Below are 17,963 nucleotides of genomic sequence, written 5' to 3' on the forward strand. Positions count from 1 at the left end.
GACTACACTCTTTGAAATTCTGAAGGTGGCAGGGATAAAATGCAGAGAGAAGAAGGTTATTTACAGGTTGTACAGAAACTAAACCACAGTTACAAGAGTCAAAAGACTTGAAAGGGGAACAGTGGTTTAGAAGAGAATGGGACAGATTTGTAGCCTATCTCTGATATCAAGTCTTTGAAATGAGTAATCAGTGAAGAAAAAAAAGGAAAACTTTGAAAACGGGGGAATTAAAGTTCAGGGAGAACAGATTAAACTTTGTAGTGTGCTGATGACATTGTCGTTCTTTCATGATATGACAACGGGTTTGGAAGGACATATGAATGGGGTGGATAATGTTATGAAAAGAAATTGGAAGACAAATGTCAACAAAAGTAAAATAATGGTAATGGAATGTCGTCAAATAGTAGGGTGGTGGACAATGAGGTGTTGCTGCGGAGTGCGAAGGGACGAGGTGGAGAGAGAGGTCAGGGCAGGTGTGTGCAGTCAGGTGATTAGATGGTGGGGGGCTGCAGATTCATAGATTTGGAGAAGGCTTTTATTATATTACATGATAGATTTGGAGAAGGCTCTTATAATATGATATGGAATAAAGTGTTCGGCGTTCTCAGGCAATATGTTGTCAGGTACAGGAGTGTAGGGGTAATCCATTTTCTTAATATGAATATGTGAAGCAGAGTGAAATAGTCAGCACTGACTGCAAAATCAGGAAAGGTGATAGGCAACACTGATGAGTGGCACCACTAATATTGAGTCTACAAATAGAAGAGACAATGAGGGAATTGGAAGACTGCCTCTATGTGGGAAGTCTTTGTCTGAGAGAGTACAAATCAGAATTATATGGATTACTGATTACATAGCAGTACTTGCCAAACATGAATGGAAACTGAGTCAGGTGGTAGACCGAGTGATAGCTTGTGATTATAAAAGGAACTGAAACAATGGTGGGCATAGCAGGTCAAATTTTAAACTTGAATGTGGAACACTTGAAGAGGTAAATGAATAATTCTGCTTTGTAATTAGAATAGATAAATAAGAATAAAGAAGAAATGGATAAGAATAAGAAATAAGAAAGAATAAGAAATAAGATATAAATAAGAAGAAAGAGCTAAGAAATCACTAATGGCAGGGATTTCACAAGAAATAGCTGTTATGAGCCAAAATTATATGTGTTCAGATCAGAAAGAGATTCACAAAATGTTATCAGATAAAAAACATGGGCAACTAGAAACACTGAAATGAAGTAATTTGAAAATTTTTGAAATGTGTCATTAAAGGAGACTGATGAAAATGCAATGGATTAGTTACGTTATTAATGAAGAAGTTATACAGTGAATTAAGAAGAAAAAATGAATTTTGAAGAACATAGTGAATCAAAGATATTTAGACATGAGCTGTTGCTGAAAACTGACTTAAAGGAGTGGCACGTCTACATCTACATCCATACTACGCAAGCCACCTGACGGTGTGTGGCAGAGGATACCCTCAGTACCTCTATCGGTTCTCTCTTCTATTCCAGTCTTGTATTGTTCGTGGAAAGAAGGATAGTCGGTATGCTTCTGTGTGGGCTCTAATCTTTCTGATTTTATCCTCATGGTCTCTTCGCGAGATATACGTAGGAGGGAGCAATATACTGCTTGACTCTTCGGTGAAGGTATGTTCTCGAAACTTTAACAAAAGGCCGTACGGAGCTACTGAGCATCTCTCCTGCAGAGTCTTCCACTGGAGTTTATCTATCATCTCCGTAACGCTTTCGCGATTACTAAATGATCCTGTAACAAAGCGCACTGCTCTCCATTGTATCTTCTCTATATCTTCTATGAACCCTATCTGGTACGGATCCCACACTGCTGAGCAGTATTCAAGCAGTGGGCGAACAAGTGTAATGTAACCTACTTCCTTTGTTTTCAGATTGCATTTCCTTAGGATTCTTCCAATGAATCTCAGTCTGGCATCTGCTTTACCGACAATCAACTTTATATGATCATTCCATTTTAAATCACTCCTAATGCGTACTTCCAGATAATTTATGTAATTAACTGCTTCCAGTTGCTGACCTGCTATTTTGTAGCTAAATGATAAGGGATCTATCTTTCTATGTATTTGCAGCACATTACACCTGTCTACATTGAGATTCAATTACCATTCCCTGCACCATGCGTTAATTCGCTGCAGATCCTCCTGCATTTCAGTACTATTTTTCATTGTTGCAACCTCTCGATACACCACAGCATCATCTGCAAAAAGCCTCAGTGAACTTCCGATGTCATCCACCAGGTCATTTATGTATATTGTGAATAGCAACAGTCCTATGACACTTCCCTGCAGCACACCTGAAATCACTCTTACTTCGGAAGACTTCTCTCCATTGAAAATGACATGCTGCATTCTGTTATCTAGGAACTCCTCAATCCAATCACACAATTGGTCTGATAGTCCGTATGCTCTTACTTTGTTCATTAAACGACTGTGGGGAACTGTGTCAAACGCCTAGCGGAAGTCAAGAAACACGGCATCTACCTGTGAACCCATGTCTATGGACATCTGAGTCTCGTGGGCGAATAGCACGAGCTGGGTTTCACACGACCGCCTCTTTCGTAACCCGTGCTGATTCCTACAGAGTAGATTTCTAGTCTCCAGAAAGTCATTATACTCGAACATAATATGTGTTCCAAAATTCTACAACTGATCGACGTTAGAGATATAGGTCTATAGTTCTGCACATCTGTTCGACGTCCCTTCTTGAAAACAGGGATGACCTGTGCCCTTTTCCATTTGGAATGCTTCGCTCTTCTAGAGACCTACGGTACACCACTGCAAGAAGGGGGCAAGTTCCTTTGTGTACTCTGTGTAAAATCGAACTGGTATCCCATCAGGTGCAGCGGCCTTTCCTCTTTTGAGCGATTTTAATTGTTTCTCTATCCCTCTGTCATCTATTTCTATATCTACCATTTTGTCATCTGTGCGACAATCTAGAGAAGGCGCTACAGTGCAGTCTTCCTCTGTGAAACAGTTTTGGAAGAAGACATTTAGTATTTTGGCTTTTAGTCTGTCATCCTCTGTTTCAGTACCATTTTGGTCACAGAGTGTCTGGACATTTTGTTTTGATCCACCTACCGCTTTGACATAGGACCAAACTTTCTTAGGATTTTCTGCCAAGTCAGTACATAGAACTTTACTTTCGAATTCATTGAACGCCACACGTTGCTCTCCTCACACTACATTTTGCTTCACGTAATTTTTGTCTGTCTGCAAGGCTTTGGATATGTTTATGTTTGCTGTGAAGTTCCCTTTGCTTCTGCAGCAGTTTTCTAACTCGGTTGTTGTACCACGGTGGCTCTTTTCCATCTCTTATGATCTTGCTTGGCACATACTCATCTAACGCATATTGTACGATGGTTATGAACTTTGTCCACTAATCCTCAGCACTATCTGTACTTGAGACAAAACTTTTGTGTTGAGCCATCAAGTTCTTTGAAATCTGCTTTTTGTCACTTTTGCTAAACAGAAAAATCTTCCTACCTTTTTTTTAATATTTCTATTTATGATCACTGATTCCATGTTCTGCATTAACTGATTCAAATAGTCTGGGTCTGTTTGTCACCAGAAGGTCTAATTTGTTATCGCCACAAGTTGGTTCTCTGTTTAACTGCTCAAGGTAGTTTTCAGATAAAGCTCTTTAAAAAATTTCACTGGATTCTTTTTCCCTGCTGCCCGTTATGAACATTTGAGTCTCCCAGCCTATATTCGGCAAATTAAAATCTCCTTCCAGAACTATAACATGGTGGGGAAATCTACTCGATATATTTTCCAAATTATGCTTCAGGTGCTCAGCCACAACAGCTGCTGAGCCCGGGGGCCTATAGAGACATCCAATTACCATGTCTGAGCTTGTTTAACCGTGACCTTCACCCAAAGTATTTCACAATTCGGATCTCTGTCTTTTTCCTTCGATATTATTGCACTTCTTATAGCTATAAACATGCCTCCCCTTCACTGTCCAGCCTGTCTCTGCGGTATACATTCCCATCTGAGTTTAGGATTTCATTACTGTTTACTTCTGGTTTCAGACAACATTCTGCCCCTAGTACTATATGGGCGTTGTGACCGTTTATTAATGAGAGCAGTTCTGGGACCTTTCTATAGATGCTCCTGCAGTTTACTATTAGCACATTAATATTGTTATTCCCTGTTGCATTTTGCCTATTCCTACCTTGCCGCGTCTCAGGGGGCGTCTTGTCGGGCCTAGGGAGGGAATTCTCTAACCTAAAAAGCCCTCATGTGCACTCCACATGTACTCCGCTACCCTTGTAGCCGTTTTCGGCGTGTAGTGCACGCCTGACCTATTCAGGGGCACCCTACATTTCTCCACCCAATAGCGGAGGTCGAGAAATTTGCACCCCAGCTCTCCGCAGAATCATCTGAGCCTCTGGTTTAAGCCTTCCACTCAGCTCCAAACCAGAGGACCACAATCGGTTCTGGGAACGATACTACAAATGGTTAGCTCTGATTCCACCCTGTGAGCGAGTCTTTCCACCTTCACCAATTTCGCCAACTGCCTGTACGAACTGAGGATGACCTCTGAACCCAGACGGCAGGAGTCATTGGTGCCGACATGAGCAACAATTTGCAGTCTGGTGCACCCAGTGCCTTCTATCGCCGCCGGTACGGCCTCCTCCACATCTCATACGAGACCCCCTGGCAAGCAGAAATAGAGGGAAATAACTGCAGGGGCAGTCATAGGTATGAGTACACATTTCAGATCATTAATTACGTGGCATATAGCAGTTGCAGCTGGGCTGAAATGAAGAGGAGGAAAGCTGGAAAGTGATCCTGCATCAAACCGGCTTCAGGGTTGTTGATCTAAACAAAACAACAGCCTCATAGTGATCTGTACTTCAGTTACAAGTTATTAATGAAGTTTTACAGTGAATCAGCAAGAAAAAATTAATTATGGAGAACACGGCAGGATAATACATACATGTGCCTACATTGCCCTTTTATTAGAGCCCTATTGGGCAGGCAGGGGATGAAGGGAGGAGGGGGGACGTTGGAGGGGGGGGGGGGTGTAGACAGGGGATGAAGGGAGGGGGGGTAGGCAGGGGATGAAGGGCGGGGATGAGGATGGTAGGGGGGATGGGGGGGTGAGGGGGAAGGCAAACTCCATCCCATCCTATACACTTAACGCCTTGTGGAGAAGAACTGCGCAGAGGAAGTGCTCCCTACTTCCTTCGTACAGAGTGGTTTCAATGTATCTATGGATGCTCTGTGCTTCATACCAAAAATGTGAACCATAGATAAGAAATGCTTAAATGTTTTATGCAGTTGGAATTGTTCCTCATTGTTCTAGAACATAAAAACTGAACTTGTCATAATGAAATGATACACACTACTACTGAATAGCTAATACTGCAATACCAATAATGACTCAGTTGCATAAATTGGCAGCTAATGGGGAAATCATAAATGGCCCAAAATCTTTTCACCTCTACCAGTAAAAGACCAGGTAGATGAAGAAATGATCTGATAAAACACTCACCTAACTTCCCTGACACCTACCTTTACCCCCCCCCCCCCCTCCCACACACACACACAGACATTGTAAATCTTGTTTAACTGATTCATAAGTTCATTTTTATACTTACGTATAAGACTCAGGCCGGGGACCAGATGATGGCGCATAGTAGCGGCATAACGTATAGCTCTTTCCGTTTTTCTCAACAGCTACAGTTCTGTTTGACATCCAAAATGAAAACTCCTTGTCCATAGTATCTATGTACTGCTTTATTATCATTTGTGCTTCATGCGGCTTCACATAAGTAGTATAGGAATAAATCATGGGTACAAACATAGGTGGCTGTGAACGTTCTAAGTAGTATACACGACCACCATTTGGTATGTGGCCTATATCTTCTACCATATGAGCAAAGTTGGCAATAATTCCTTTTGCTGTTTCCTTCATGCCACATATCAGAATGCCATTAACAATCCAGTAGGTGTCCCAGTAGTAATATTCCCGAAAGCGTCCTCCAGGTATTATGAAACCATTTGGGACATATATCAGGGAGTATCTGTCAGGATTTTCTTTCACATCATCTGAAATTCTTCGAGCCAACTCTTTCCACATGTCATTTAAATAGTAGGCCCAGTTTCTCAGATCTGGATCCCTAATAGTGTTAAGACTAGATGGATTTTTTACCCAATCTGGAGGAGTCCATTCCTCCAATTCCTTGCCCTCTTCAAAATTATCGGAAACAAAGTTCCGTATTTGTTCTTGTGAGGGTGAGCCATTTGTTGAGTCCATCAAGGTTTGGAATTCAGACAGAATTTCTTGCGATGGTTTTTTCTGTTTCATGTCCACAAAAGTTTTGTCATCGCTGTAAATTTTGCTCTTCTGCACAGTGTCTAGTAAGGATCCCTGGCAGTAAATCTGGCTGTAAAAAAGCAGAATACAAAAAAAATTTAATGCCTTTTTCATAATAATTTCCAGTTTGCAAACTAACTATTTATGTAAGGTGAGTCTGAAGGCAACTAAAGAAAATTATGGAGGTTTCTTCATGACTTATTCTGGGTAACTGTGATTTATTCAGGTTTTTACGCTAGCTACCTTTACTTCAGTGTGAATACTTTCACAACAATGAAGAAGCCTGTAGTATGCAATCACTGAAACATACAACATGAAGCATTAAGTGAGTCAAGAAACTTCAGATGCAAAAGTACTCTAAAAAGCCAAGTCATATGGCACAGCTGACACTAAGAAAGAAGGTATTTATTGCACAAAAACGTGTTATCAGAATAATGTCTGGGGCTCATCCAAGATCATCTTGTAGACAGTTATTTAAAGAATTAGGAATATTGCCAGTAGCTTCACAATATATATACAGCCTAATGAAATTTGTTGTTAGTAACCCAGATCACTTCAGAATTAATAGCACAGTCCACAGCTACAATACTAGGAGACAGGGTGACCTTCACTACTGTTCATTGAATTTGACATTGGCACAAAAGGGGGTGAATTATACTGCCACAAAGATTTTTGGTCAATTGCCAAACAATATCAAAAGTCTGACAGACAACCAATCGGCATTCAAAAGTAAGTTAAGGGAATTCCTGAATGACAACTCCTTCTACTCCATAGATGAATTTTTAGACATAGGTCAAAGAAATACAGTAAGCATTAACAATTGTACTGTATATAAGACTAACAATGATTATTTGGGATAAATGAATCTTGTGTACTTTGACACGTTCCACATCATTACGAAAGAATCGTGTTCATGATCCATGGAACAAGTAATATAACTAACTAACAGGGAGATGCCTAAATGCAAGAGTCTTTCTTTATTCTTCACACAGAGTGGCTGCCTTCCTTCACAAAGTGTGAGAGCTATGTGTTCAATTGTATCTGTTACATATGGGTAAGTTTAATGGGTACACGTGTAGCACAGTGCCATATTTTTGTGAGATGACAGCTAGAGAAGAGAGAGGGAGAATCTACATGCTGGAATATAACTGACTCATTCAAATAGCAACCAGGGCATTGCTGAGATCAACAGTGCTACGTGCCCTCACTTCATGAGGTTCTACAGATAGGTTTGGAATTTAATTCAGAATACTGGCACAAGACTGTTGATCAGGAACTTTATACCACCAGCTCTCCTTCCATTTGCCATAAAGGCAAAGTACTCTGATGTGGTTGCTAAGGCAGCAGGAGCAACTCTTCACAGTGTTTTTGTGCCACTCTTCCATTACACTGAATGGACCTGTACATGAGGTACAAATCAGAGAACTTTTCATCAGTAAACTTATCCATATAGTTTTGTGTCACTGTAAGTATATAACTAAGATCGGTAGAAAAATGAATGTGAGACGGAAACAAGTAATACTGAATGTGAGTTTGAGGATGAAGAGTAAAGTGAGCATTACTATTGTCAATAGCAAATTCTGTATTACTGGTGGCAACAGTAAGTATCATGACTGAATGGAACAAATTCATTACTAAGAAAGAGACACAGCTCATACTGTCAACATCTGCAGTGTTGTGCAGACATTTTCATTACAATAAAGACGCATAGGTGAATGGGAACTAAATAAAGTGAAATTACCCTTTAATAAGCCTCATGAGGCTGTGGATGCCTTATTAAAAGTACTCAAAAAATATCCCTGAAAAACTTGAAATTTTGTCTGTGAAGTGTAGGCTCAGTTCTTATATGCAAAGTAACATCAAACTGCTTCCATTCATCTCATTCATTCATTCATTCATTTATGGCAATCCACAGATACTGTCACATAGGGGTACCTTCAGGAATTTTCTATCATTCAAAGGATTCATCAACAAAGAGAAACACTTGCTATTAATTAATTCTGTACATTATTTTAAAGAATAGGTTTTATTACAGTTCTGTGAACTATTTTTGCTTCTTCAGACTAAACTGAAAATAATAAAACTAGCAGAGCATATGTTAATCTTCAAAAAGCTACGCTGGAGAGAAGCTGTTTTTCTATTACTGCTTTTTTTATTTATTTTTGTAGTTAACCATCATTTTTTGCCAAAAGAAACATGGACAACTTGTCCCTGTTGAAGAAACACACCACATGCATATTTCTTACAATAAGGAAGTAAGCCTCAGAAACTCATTAGTTTATTGTTTTTTGTATTGAAAGCAACCTCTTGAAAAAATTACAAAATTATGAGGTAGAATTGTTGGTCAGCACTTACCCCCAGGCTTCAAAATACGAGTATTTAGTACTGACAGTACACATTACAAAGTACAAAATTCTATCGTAGGTTAGAGAAAAAACAATTTGTTCCTTCTTCACGGAGCAGAGGGGAGAAGGTTGGGAAGGGCAGGATGAAGTCCTCAAAATAGGTGGGTCACTATCAACCTGATATTATCACGAAGATGTTAGAGGCCATATGTGCATGTATTGTGCATGTATGAACTGCTTTGTCCAACAGCTTAGTCTACTTATGAATTCACTTTTAAATAGGATTGTTTGCTACTCAGTTCCTCCTCCATATGGTGAGTAGCCTTCCATCCTAATGTGGAAGGTACTTGTGGTTCAGAAACCTAAGAGAGTGTTGGGTACTTTTATTCTTATCTGACAGCAGGACTAAATATATTGTCTCCTTCAGATAAAGTCTGTCAGAATTCTGTTGTCTGTTTGCTCATATATCAGAAGAATTATCTTCTTGGGGAGTGAACTTTGAGTAAACAATCTGTTTATTTATCAGAAATGAGCAGTAAAGATATTTTGTGAAGTAGTCAGCTGCTCATCTTTCAGATCTTGGAATTCTTACACACTTGACTCAATAAATTTACTCCTTGATGGTTTCTGTTCCTAACATTAAATATTAGTTTGAACTGAACTGTGAGCTACACACATGTAAGATACAACACAAAAGTAGTTTATTATGTACTTTGAAGGCAGAGGGGCAAGAAAGGAAAGGAAAGGGAACGAACTTTGATGTCAGCTGCATTGGTACTTCATGTGGAAATACTGGCGACGAGTAAAATTGTATGCCGGACTGGGATTCAAACCCAGGATTTCCTGTTTATTAGGCAGTTGTGTTAACATTGCACAATGCAGACACACTGTTTGTCTCAGCTACACAGCCTACCTCGGTACACCCCTCAGCCAACCCTCATGCCCACCTACCTACAGTCCTTGCTCGTGTCCTCCATGTTTGCTACTTTGAGGTTCCCAAAGGAGGTTGAACATAATTGTGTGTCTGTACTGAAGGCAGTGGATTTGTGACCCATCAAGGTGAATCAATTATATGAATGTGTGGCTGTCTGTTATTACAGACATGCGTGAAAGAATAGAGGCCATGCATACATAAAACAAAAATAGTTTTCATGTAAACTTTGCCTTCTTGTTTATACTTCAGAGAGGAGTTATATGCTTTTGAGCTAAAGTATTCAAGTTCTATCTAAGATAAATCAAGAAATTATGGATCTCAACCAACTTAAATGAAAATTAAAAACTTACCTCATGAGCCACTTTTCCAACAAATTATGTGAAAAGCTATCCTTGAGGGTAGAAAAGTTCTGTTAGCTACATGGTGTAGTGGTATTCATTGTAAAGCCACACAACAACTAGTAATGTATGTGGATGGGATCAGAATGTAATTGTCTAGGTAACTAATTTCCCCAAGATATGCCGATGTAGTAAGATAACTAATGAATTACCTACAGAGGACAAACAGCAGCTGTCAAGTTTAACTAAGGGATCGACAGCATTCTCGAAAGCAGCAGCTTCCTTTTTAATTTACTTAAGTTTAACTGGCATAAGCACACACAGGACTAAGCAGTATGGTAACAGAATGTTGTTCATACAGTGCACAGAATATGCTTCTTTTGTGACTGAATGCACCCCATGCCAGTACTACTGAGGAAAATCCCCTGACAATACGGAGAACTGAATCTGGCTCCTCCGAATGGCAGTCGACTATGCTGAACACTTGGCTGGAGATAGATAGATATCAATAAGGAACAGCACTTGTACCGAACAATATTTTTGATTGTAGCAATAAAAAATATTGAACACAAGGTGTCAGTTTTATTATGAGGATCACTGCTGTACGATTAAGAATTAAACTTACAATATTCACCACTTGTGCATTATTTGATGTCAGTTATTTTTATATTTCCATTTTTAGTGTCATGGGGGTGGCTATTGAGAGTGCTATGTAAGGATCTGGCTATCTAGCATGCTATGTAACGGTCATAAGTGCAGTACTGTCACTCTACTGCATAGGTGGGCAAGGTTGTACTTATTGTTTATAATTCAATAATAGAGGAACTCTGGCTCAAGTTTAAAAGAATAGTTGACCATGCGCTGGATAGATATGTATGCAGTAATACTGTTCTTAGTGGGAGGGATCCTCCATGGTATACAGTTACTGTAAAAAAAGTTATGTAAAACAAGGCAGAGGACTATAGATATGGATATGCTGAATAAAATGCTTTTGGCTGTCAAGAGAACAATGCATTATGCCTTTGATGACTACTGTAGCAGAATATTGTTAACTGTCATTTCACAAAATCCAAAGAAATTCTGGTCCTTTTAAAGACTGTTACTGGCACTAAAGTTGGTATCCAGTCCCAAGCGAATGAGTTAGGAACTGAAATTTAGGGTACCAAGGAAAAAGATTAAATGCTTAACTCTGTTTTCATGTGTTCCTTTACAAGGGAAAACCCAGGAGAATTGCCCCAATTTAATCCTCGTACCACTGAAAAGATGAATAAAATAAGTATTAGTGTCAGTGGTGTTGTGAAACAGCTAAAATGGTTAACATTGAACAGAGCTCCAGGCCTCAGATGTAGTGCCTGACAGATAACTGTGGTCAGTTCTTGGAGAAAGGCACAAGTCACATTTGTCTAAAAGAAGTGTAGTAGAAGTGATCCACAAAACTACTGTCCAATATCCTTGACATCAATTTGTTATAGAATTGTAGAACATATTCTGAACTCAAACATAATGGGATCTCTTGAAGGGAATGACCTCCTCATCCTAAAAGCTTTGGATCAAGGCAGTCAGGTAGATGCAGCGTTTCTTGATTTCCTAAAAGCATTTTTAACTCATTATCACAACTACACTTATTGTGAGAAGTACAATCATATGGCGCACTATCATGAGGCTGAGGAATTGCAGACGTTTTTTGTGGTCCAATGAGGTGCAGTTAGATTCTAACATTACTATGAACCATCACAACTATTACTGTCCTCATGAAAATCTCACATTCATGTGAGCAAGGCAGTGAAATTATCAGAGCTTAATGCATGGTGTCCTCTGTTGTTGCATGTTTTGATTAGTACCTTTGGATCAGGCATAACTTGGTATGCTTGTCAGGGATTTTGCCTGTCAACCAAATACTGTGCGGAGACGAAATGTTTCACACGCAACAAGATGAACCCTGTAATGAAAGTGGACTTGTGTCACACTCCTTTTAGTGTATAACACACTTCATCATCTTAGTTCAGAACTGCCAAGCCAGGCTTGGGTCATGTATCTGTGACTTCTGAGTATTGTAATAACCACTGCCTACATGTGCTGTTCTGCTAATATTATTTATTCACTCATAAATTATTCATATAAGATTGACATTATGCAACATTGGTTAATTTAATGATAAGCACTAAGTAAACAATGCTTTGATGTCACTGTTGGCATGTGGTACATTTATTGTGATAATATCAACAGAGTTGAGAGGGCTGTCAGCAATGAGTATATAATGGATTGCAACTGCTAGTCATTGATGTAGATTGTATTTAACTTTTTGTTAATAAATACTCTGAACATTGAAGTTGTTTATAACTGTTTGATAAAAAGAAGCAATGAACAATGAAACTGAAAGCTTAAATAAAAATAAAACTTGAGAACTAGTAACTAATCCAGTGAATCTAAACATTCTTGATGTAAAGTAGGTTTTTATGAGAAAATCAGATGACACTTGTAAAGCAAGATTAGCTGTAAGGGGCTTTCAGCAGAATTAGATTGTGGGTGATATATGTTCACCAGCTGCTAGGATGCAAATATTGAAAGTGTTGTTTGCAAAACGTCTTTACTGTAGAACCAATTGATGTACAGACTGCATTTCTAAATCCAGAAGTTTTCTCGGAAATTTATGTAAACAAATGTCCAAGAAAGGAGGATGAAACAGGTTGAGTCTGTAGGTTACTTAAGGTATGGAGATGGAAATGTCGTGTGACTAGGGCCTCCTGTTACATAGACCATTCATTGTCTGAGAGAATGTCCTCAAGCACAGTCCCATTGTCTGGAAGAGTTTTTAAAAATTCTAGGTTCTAAAAAAAGTAAATATGATTATTACCTATATGTACTGATGGCTGCAAATAATATAATTGTATTTGTTGATGATTTTCTAATTTGAGGTAAAAGGAAAATGTTGAATACAAGAAATAAAGAATCCATTATTTAAGCAATTTGAAATGAAAGTCTTAGATGAAGTAAGCAATTATCTTGGGGTAAACATGGACAATAATTATGCAGAGAATGCAGTGGCTTTTGGTCAGGAAAACTGAATCGATCACTTGCTGAGAAATATCAGCACAGTATATCCATGCAAGTTAATTTGAAATTAAAACTAGCACAACTTGAGCAGATTTCAGAGTTGTTACAATTATATTCACTTTAAGTATACTTTGTGAATACTGAAATATTTGTGTCAAACAAAAGATTTTAAGTTAACATTTTGAAGGACTGCAAATATTAATCTCTTACATTCTTTTGTAGATAAGGACTGGGCAGGTGATTGTATAGAATTTAAGTCTACAGCAGGCTATGTAATTAACTTATTCAGGACTGTCACACTTTGGAAATCTAAGAAACAATGGATGTGTTACAAATTCTTCTTTTTATTTTGAAATGTAGCACTGTCAGAAGCTGCACTGAGATCAAGTTCATTCTGAATATTCTGAGAATTTTTGATGCAAAGCCTGGCGAGCCTGTTAAAGTATATGAAGACAACTCAGGGGTAGACAGTATAGCTATATATTGTAACATTACTAAAAGTTCAAAGGATAATGGCACAGACTACCATTTTGTGAATGAATCTTATATGTATGGGCTTATAGACATTTGTAAAGCGAATACACAGAACAATGTAGCAACCATTTTTTTAAATCTTTGAGAAAGGATAAATTTGAATAATTTAGAGAAATATTTGATGTAATTTGATTGTGATGCAAATACAATTTTGTATGGTTGTACAACAGTTAGTCAGTTTCTTGCCCTGAGCATTTTCTGTGTAAAAAGAGATGTAATTGTGTTAACTTTTTGTTAATAAATAAATACAAAAAGTTAACAGATTATTAACTATTGCATCAACTACTAAATAATGCTAAGAGCTAACTCCAAGATAGAAATCTACTACATTCTGATATCACATTTTGTGGTACTTAATCACAAGAATGTGCACTAAAAGTGATGCATTTTTCGCAGATCTTTTATGTAATTTATCACAAAACTGCAAATTTTCATAACGCACAAGTATAACAATGAAAGGTACCAAATATGATTTGTTAGCTTCATAAACACTTAGATGAACATGATGGCTGATCAGTTTTCTTTCCTTCTTCATCTATTACTCCATTCAAGACAGTAAATATTGTATGGATGGTCTCCAAAAGTGTATGTAAATTTATGGGAAACAATCTGTGCGAAAGGAACATACAAAATTTAACATTAAGTAATACAAAGAATAATACATACAGAATTGTACAAAAGTGTTCAAGGAATAATACTTGGTCGTACAAGACACTGTAATACAACTTTTATAGATGTATACTAACGGTATTGTATCTACATAGTCAGGCTTTACTTTTGTCTTCCTTAAACAGGAAGCACTTATATTCACTACAATAATTCAGTAAGGATTTTACCACACTATCTATCAGATTTAAAAAATTAACATAAACTTTAGTTGATGAAAGACAGTGTTTTCAGTTTTGCCTTAGTATAAATATTTCAGAATTATTTATTGGCCTAAATAGTCACTTACCAAGTAAAAACACTGTTCAAGTAGAAATTCTTTAAATTCTACTTAAAATTTGTTCTCACCTTGTAATTTTATGATGTTGGCTGGCAGTATGTTGTAGAGTTAGCCTTTGTGTGTGTGTTCTTTTATTCACTGAGTATGGTGTGATGTGCTATTCCGAGTACTATAGTTATGTAAGTCGGCATTTGTCTGAAAATATGTAAGATGTGCCCTAAAATATAAAACACATTTGTATAGGTATATAAGGAGGGTACTGTTAGTACTGTACTCTTCACTGCCAAATGTAGATGTTTCCGTGTGGTGAAGGAATGCAGGACATGGATGGAACCTGTCAGGATGCACCATATTAAAACTCAGCCATGATCTTCAAGTGTATTATTATTTCCAGCTACAGTGCCACATTCCTCTCTATCTGTGTCACAGGGTCCCACGATGCCAAGGACACCACTTCTCTGTCTGCAAAACACCTTGGCGTGGAAGGGCTAACTGGGCGACCCGTGCAACATGTTGCAGTGTGCTGGACGTGTACAGCCGCAGTGTTTTGGTGACATCAGGATGTGCTGGCAGCTGATGCAGCGGCCTTCAGAATGCCTCCAGCGTGTGTTGAAAGTGAACAAGACTGCCCTTGATAGCAAGCCGTTGATTGGCCCGTTACTGGCTGGCTACAGACCCTGCGTTGGCCTCAGAGGGTCAAACCAGTGACCCGCTGAGGACTGAAATGCTGGCACCCCATCTGCTGCTGCATGTACCCAGTGGTGTGAGATGCCCCACTGTCCAGGGAAGCTGCCATACTTGAATCCCCCTCGTTAGGAAACCGGCACCTACTTGTACACAGCTGTGTGCCTCTATTTTGCTAACACGCTGCTCCAAGTCATGTACTCATAACACATAGGCTGGGTCAGTGGGCCCCTTCTGCCTGCAACTTGCACCATGCAAACCTCTGTGTTTACTCTTTTCAGCAGTTCTACAGCCCTGTGGCCTCCATTCTACTTCACAATCACTGGTAAGCGTGATTTACTGTCAACAGGCCCATGCCTGGCTATAACTTGTACACTCAGAAATATTGCACTGAATCTAACTTTTTTCTATGTTAAACAGTGGTGCTGCTACATTATTCCCCCCTTCAGAAAGAGCTGGTCCCCAGGTCGACCTCTAACTACTCTTAAACTTGTTTTGTTCGTCCCATACTTATGACATATATACTAATACTATTAGGAAACTTTGATGTGGCCTAATACTCTTAAATGCATGACATGATACAAAATGTAAAAAATCCTTACTGGATGACCACTCCACTTAATGCTCGATCAATCCCTTACCTACCCATCTTATGCCCTCGATATCCAATCCACTGGTATTTGGACTACCGTCGATTCCCTCTTGGAATTGGCTCTCAGCCTGATCAGAATGAAAACAACACAAGGCAAAGTTAAGGCTGTGATGGAACTTAGCACAGAGGTGCTCAAACTGATCATTGCTTGTCATTGCCTCTCCCTTTACTCAGTGACATGTTGCACAAGCTGTTTGGCTGATATGTGCCCCTCTTGCTCAGAAAATAACTGGTTTATGGAGCTCAATAGACCTGACTCCAGAGTTTGATTTAAGAAGGTTAGATTCTGCCATGACAAAAACTCTAAAGTTGTTTCTGGCCAGTACAGCTGTTGCTGTGTAACATTGAATTGCGTGACTCCCAAAATTGACGCTGGCAGATGGAAGATTGGTCCTATTATGTTACATGCAGTTCCATTGATTAAAATTCCACTCCCCTCGAGCTCTGTACATTTCACATCTGCAAATACTCCCTGCTCAAAACAACTTGCTACTGCTATAAAATTTTCATTGGCAGAGAAGATCCAATGCATCCTGACCTCTTGCAAGCTCAATTTATGCTCCACGATGTCCCTTGGTCAATCGATTTCTTTCCTTCTTTCTAAAAATAACTGCACCATGCATGTGCCCAGATTGGTGCTTCTCACCCTGTCTGGACATACGGTTATCTTCCCTCTATTGCAGCTGTGTAATTCCTCCCTCATTATCTCGGCATACCGGCTGTTAAACTGCTGAGATCAGCAATACCTCCTCAGTTTTCTACTTCTACCAACTTGCTCAACACTCCCCTTTTCAGTGCCCTGAGGACTGTGATCACCATCACCCTTAGTCCCTGCTGTTTCCAGCAGATTCACAATACTCATACAACATATGAAAATACAATGCCTAATTAGTCTACGCAAACCCAATGATACATAACAAGAAAACAAAAAACTACAAATACTCTACTACTTTCTAGATCGCAAAGCATACTGTACTCTATCTTCCTGGTTTTCACTGCACTTAACACCTCTCTCCACTCTCTCCTTCTTCCTCTTCCCTTCCTATAACATGCCTGGAACCACATCTGGACAACCCTTAAATGACAACAACCGCCAAATGTGTAACATCATTGTTCTAGTTGGCAGTTGAAGCTTAACATTAAAGGGGGGTGTGGTTGCAGCTAGTTGGTATGGTCCTTGATACCTCGTGATGAACTTCTTCGTTTTCCCTTTTGGCGTATAGGGGCTGGATAACGTTACCTATTGCCCTACTCTATACTGTGGTAAACTTCCTTTCCGCTTCACTGCATCTTCCTGCCTTTCCAAAGATTTCGTATTTGATTTTTGTACCAGTTTCCAAACACCCTGAATTGTCCTCGCAAATTGATGTACAGATTCACCAGTCCTTCCTTTCTGTAGCTTCACTAAATCAAATAGTGATGGTATTTTTCGCCCGTACACTACCTCAAACGGAGACAAACTGGTATTGGTTTGGACTTTTGCATAGTATGCAAGTACAGAATGCTTCAAATACTCATCCCACTGACGGTGATGAGGATCCACATGAAAACTCAGCATCTTCCCAATTGTTCTGTGTACCCGTTCCAACATTCCATTCGTCTGAGGATGCAACATGCTCATCCTCAACTTCTTTACATGCAACAATTTACATAGGTCCTTCATTAAATACGACATGAAGTTGGTCCCTTGGTCAGTAATTATTCTGTCCAGTGCACCAAACTTCAAAATCCAGTTGTTTATTAACACTTGCGAGACCATTGCTGCCTGTTGATTTGGCATAGCCACCATCTCCACATATCTCGAAAAATGGTCTATTATTGTCAGAACGAATCTGTTCCCCAATGGTGTTCGACTGAAAGATTCTAAGAAATTAATTCCCAACTCAGAAAATGGACATGTCACTTTCGGCAATCATTGTAGCTGTATCCGTTTCCAACTCAAATCTGCTCTCTGGGCACATGGTATACAATTCTTGACATACTGATCCACTTCTACTTTCCTATCCATCCACCAATACCTATCCACCACTGTCCTATTCGTCGCTCTACTCCCACCATGACCAGATAACACTAGATCATGTGCTTCTTTTAAAACCTCATCTCTCAACTTTGCTG

The 17,963-nt window shown here is 39.1% G+C and overlaps 1 protein-coding gene across 2 annotated transcripts in view; it reads right to left on the reverse strand.

Annotated features, from left to right (window-relative positions):
- LOC126272019 (trehalase-like) overlaps positions 1-17,963 on the reverse strand; it is a 302,042-nt gene that overhangs the window by 170,524 nt on the left and 113,555 nt on the right. Inside the window, exon 2 of one of the 2 annotated variants that reach the window (XM_049974513.1) lies at positions 5,643-6,431. In XM_049974513.1, coding sequence (XP_049830470.1) covers positions 5,643-6,431 — 789 coding nt within the window. Of the gene's footprint in view, positions 1-5,642; positions 6,500-17,963 lie in introns of both variants that reach the window. The other variant, XM_049974514.1, reaches the window with a different exon arrangement.

This window comes from Schistocerca gregaria, chromosome 5, assembly GCF_023897955.1.
Source record: "Schistocerca gregaria isolate iqSchGreg1 chromosome 5, iqSchGreg1.2, whole genome shotgun sequence".
Lineage (NCBI taxonomy): Eukaryota > Metazoa > Arthropoda > Insecta > Orthoptera > Acrididae > Schistocerca > Schistocerca gregaria.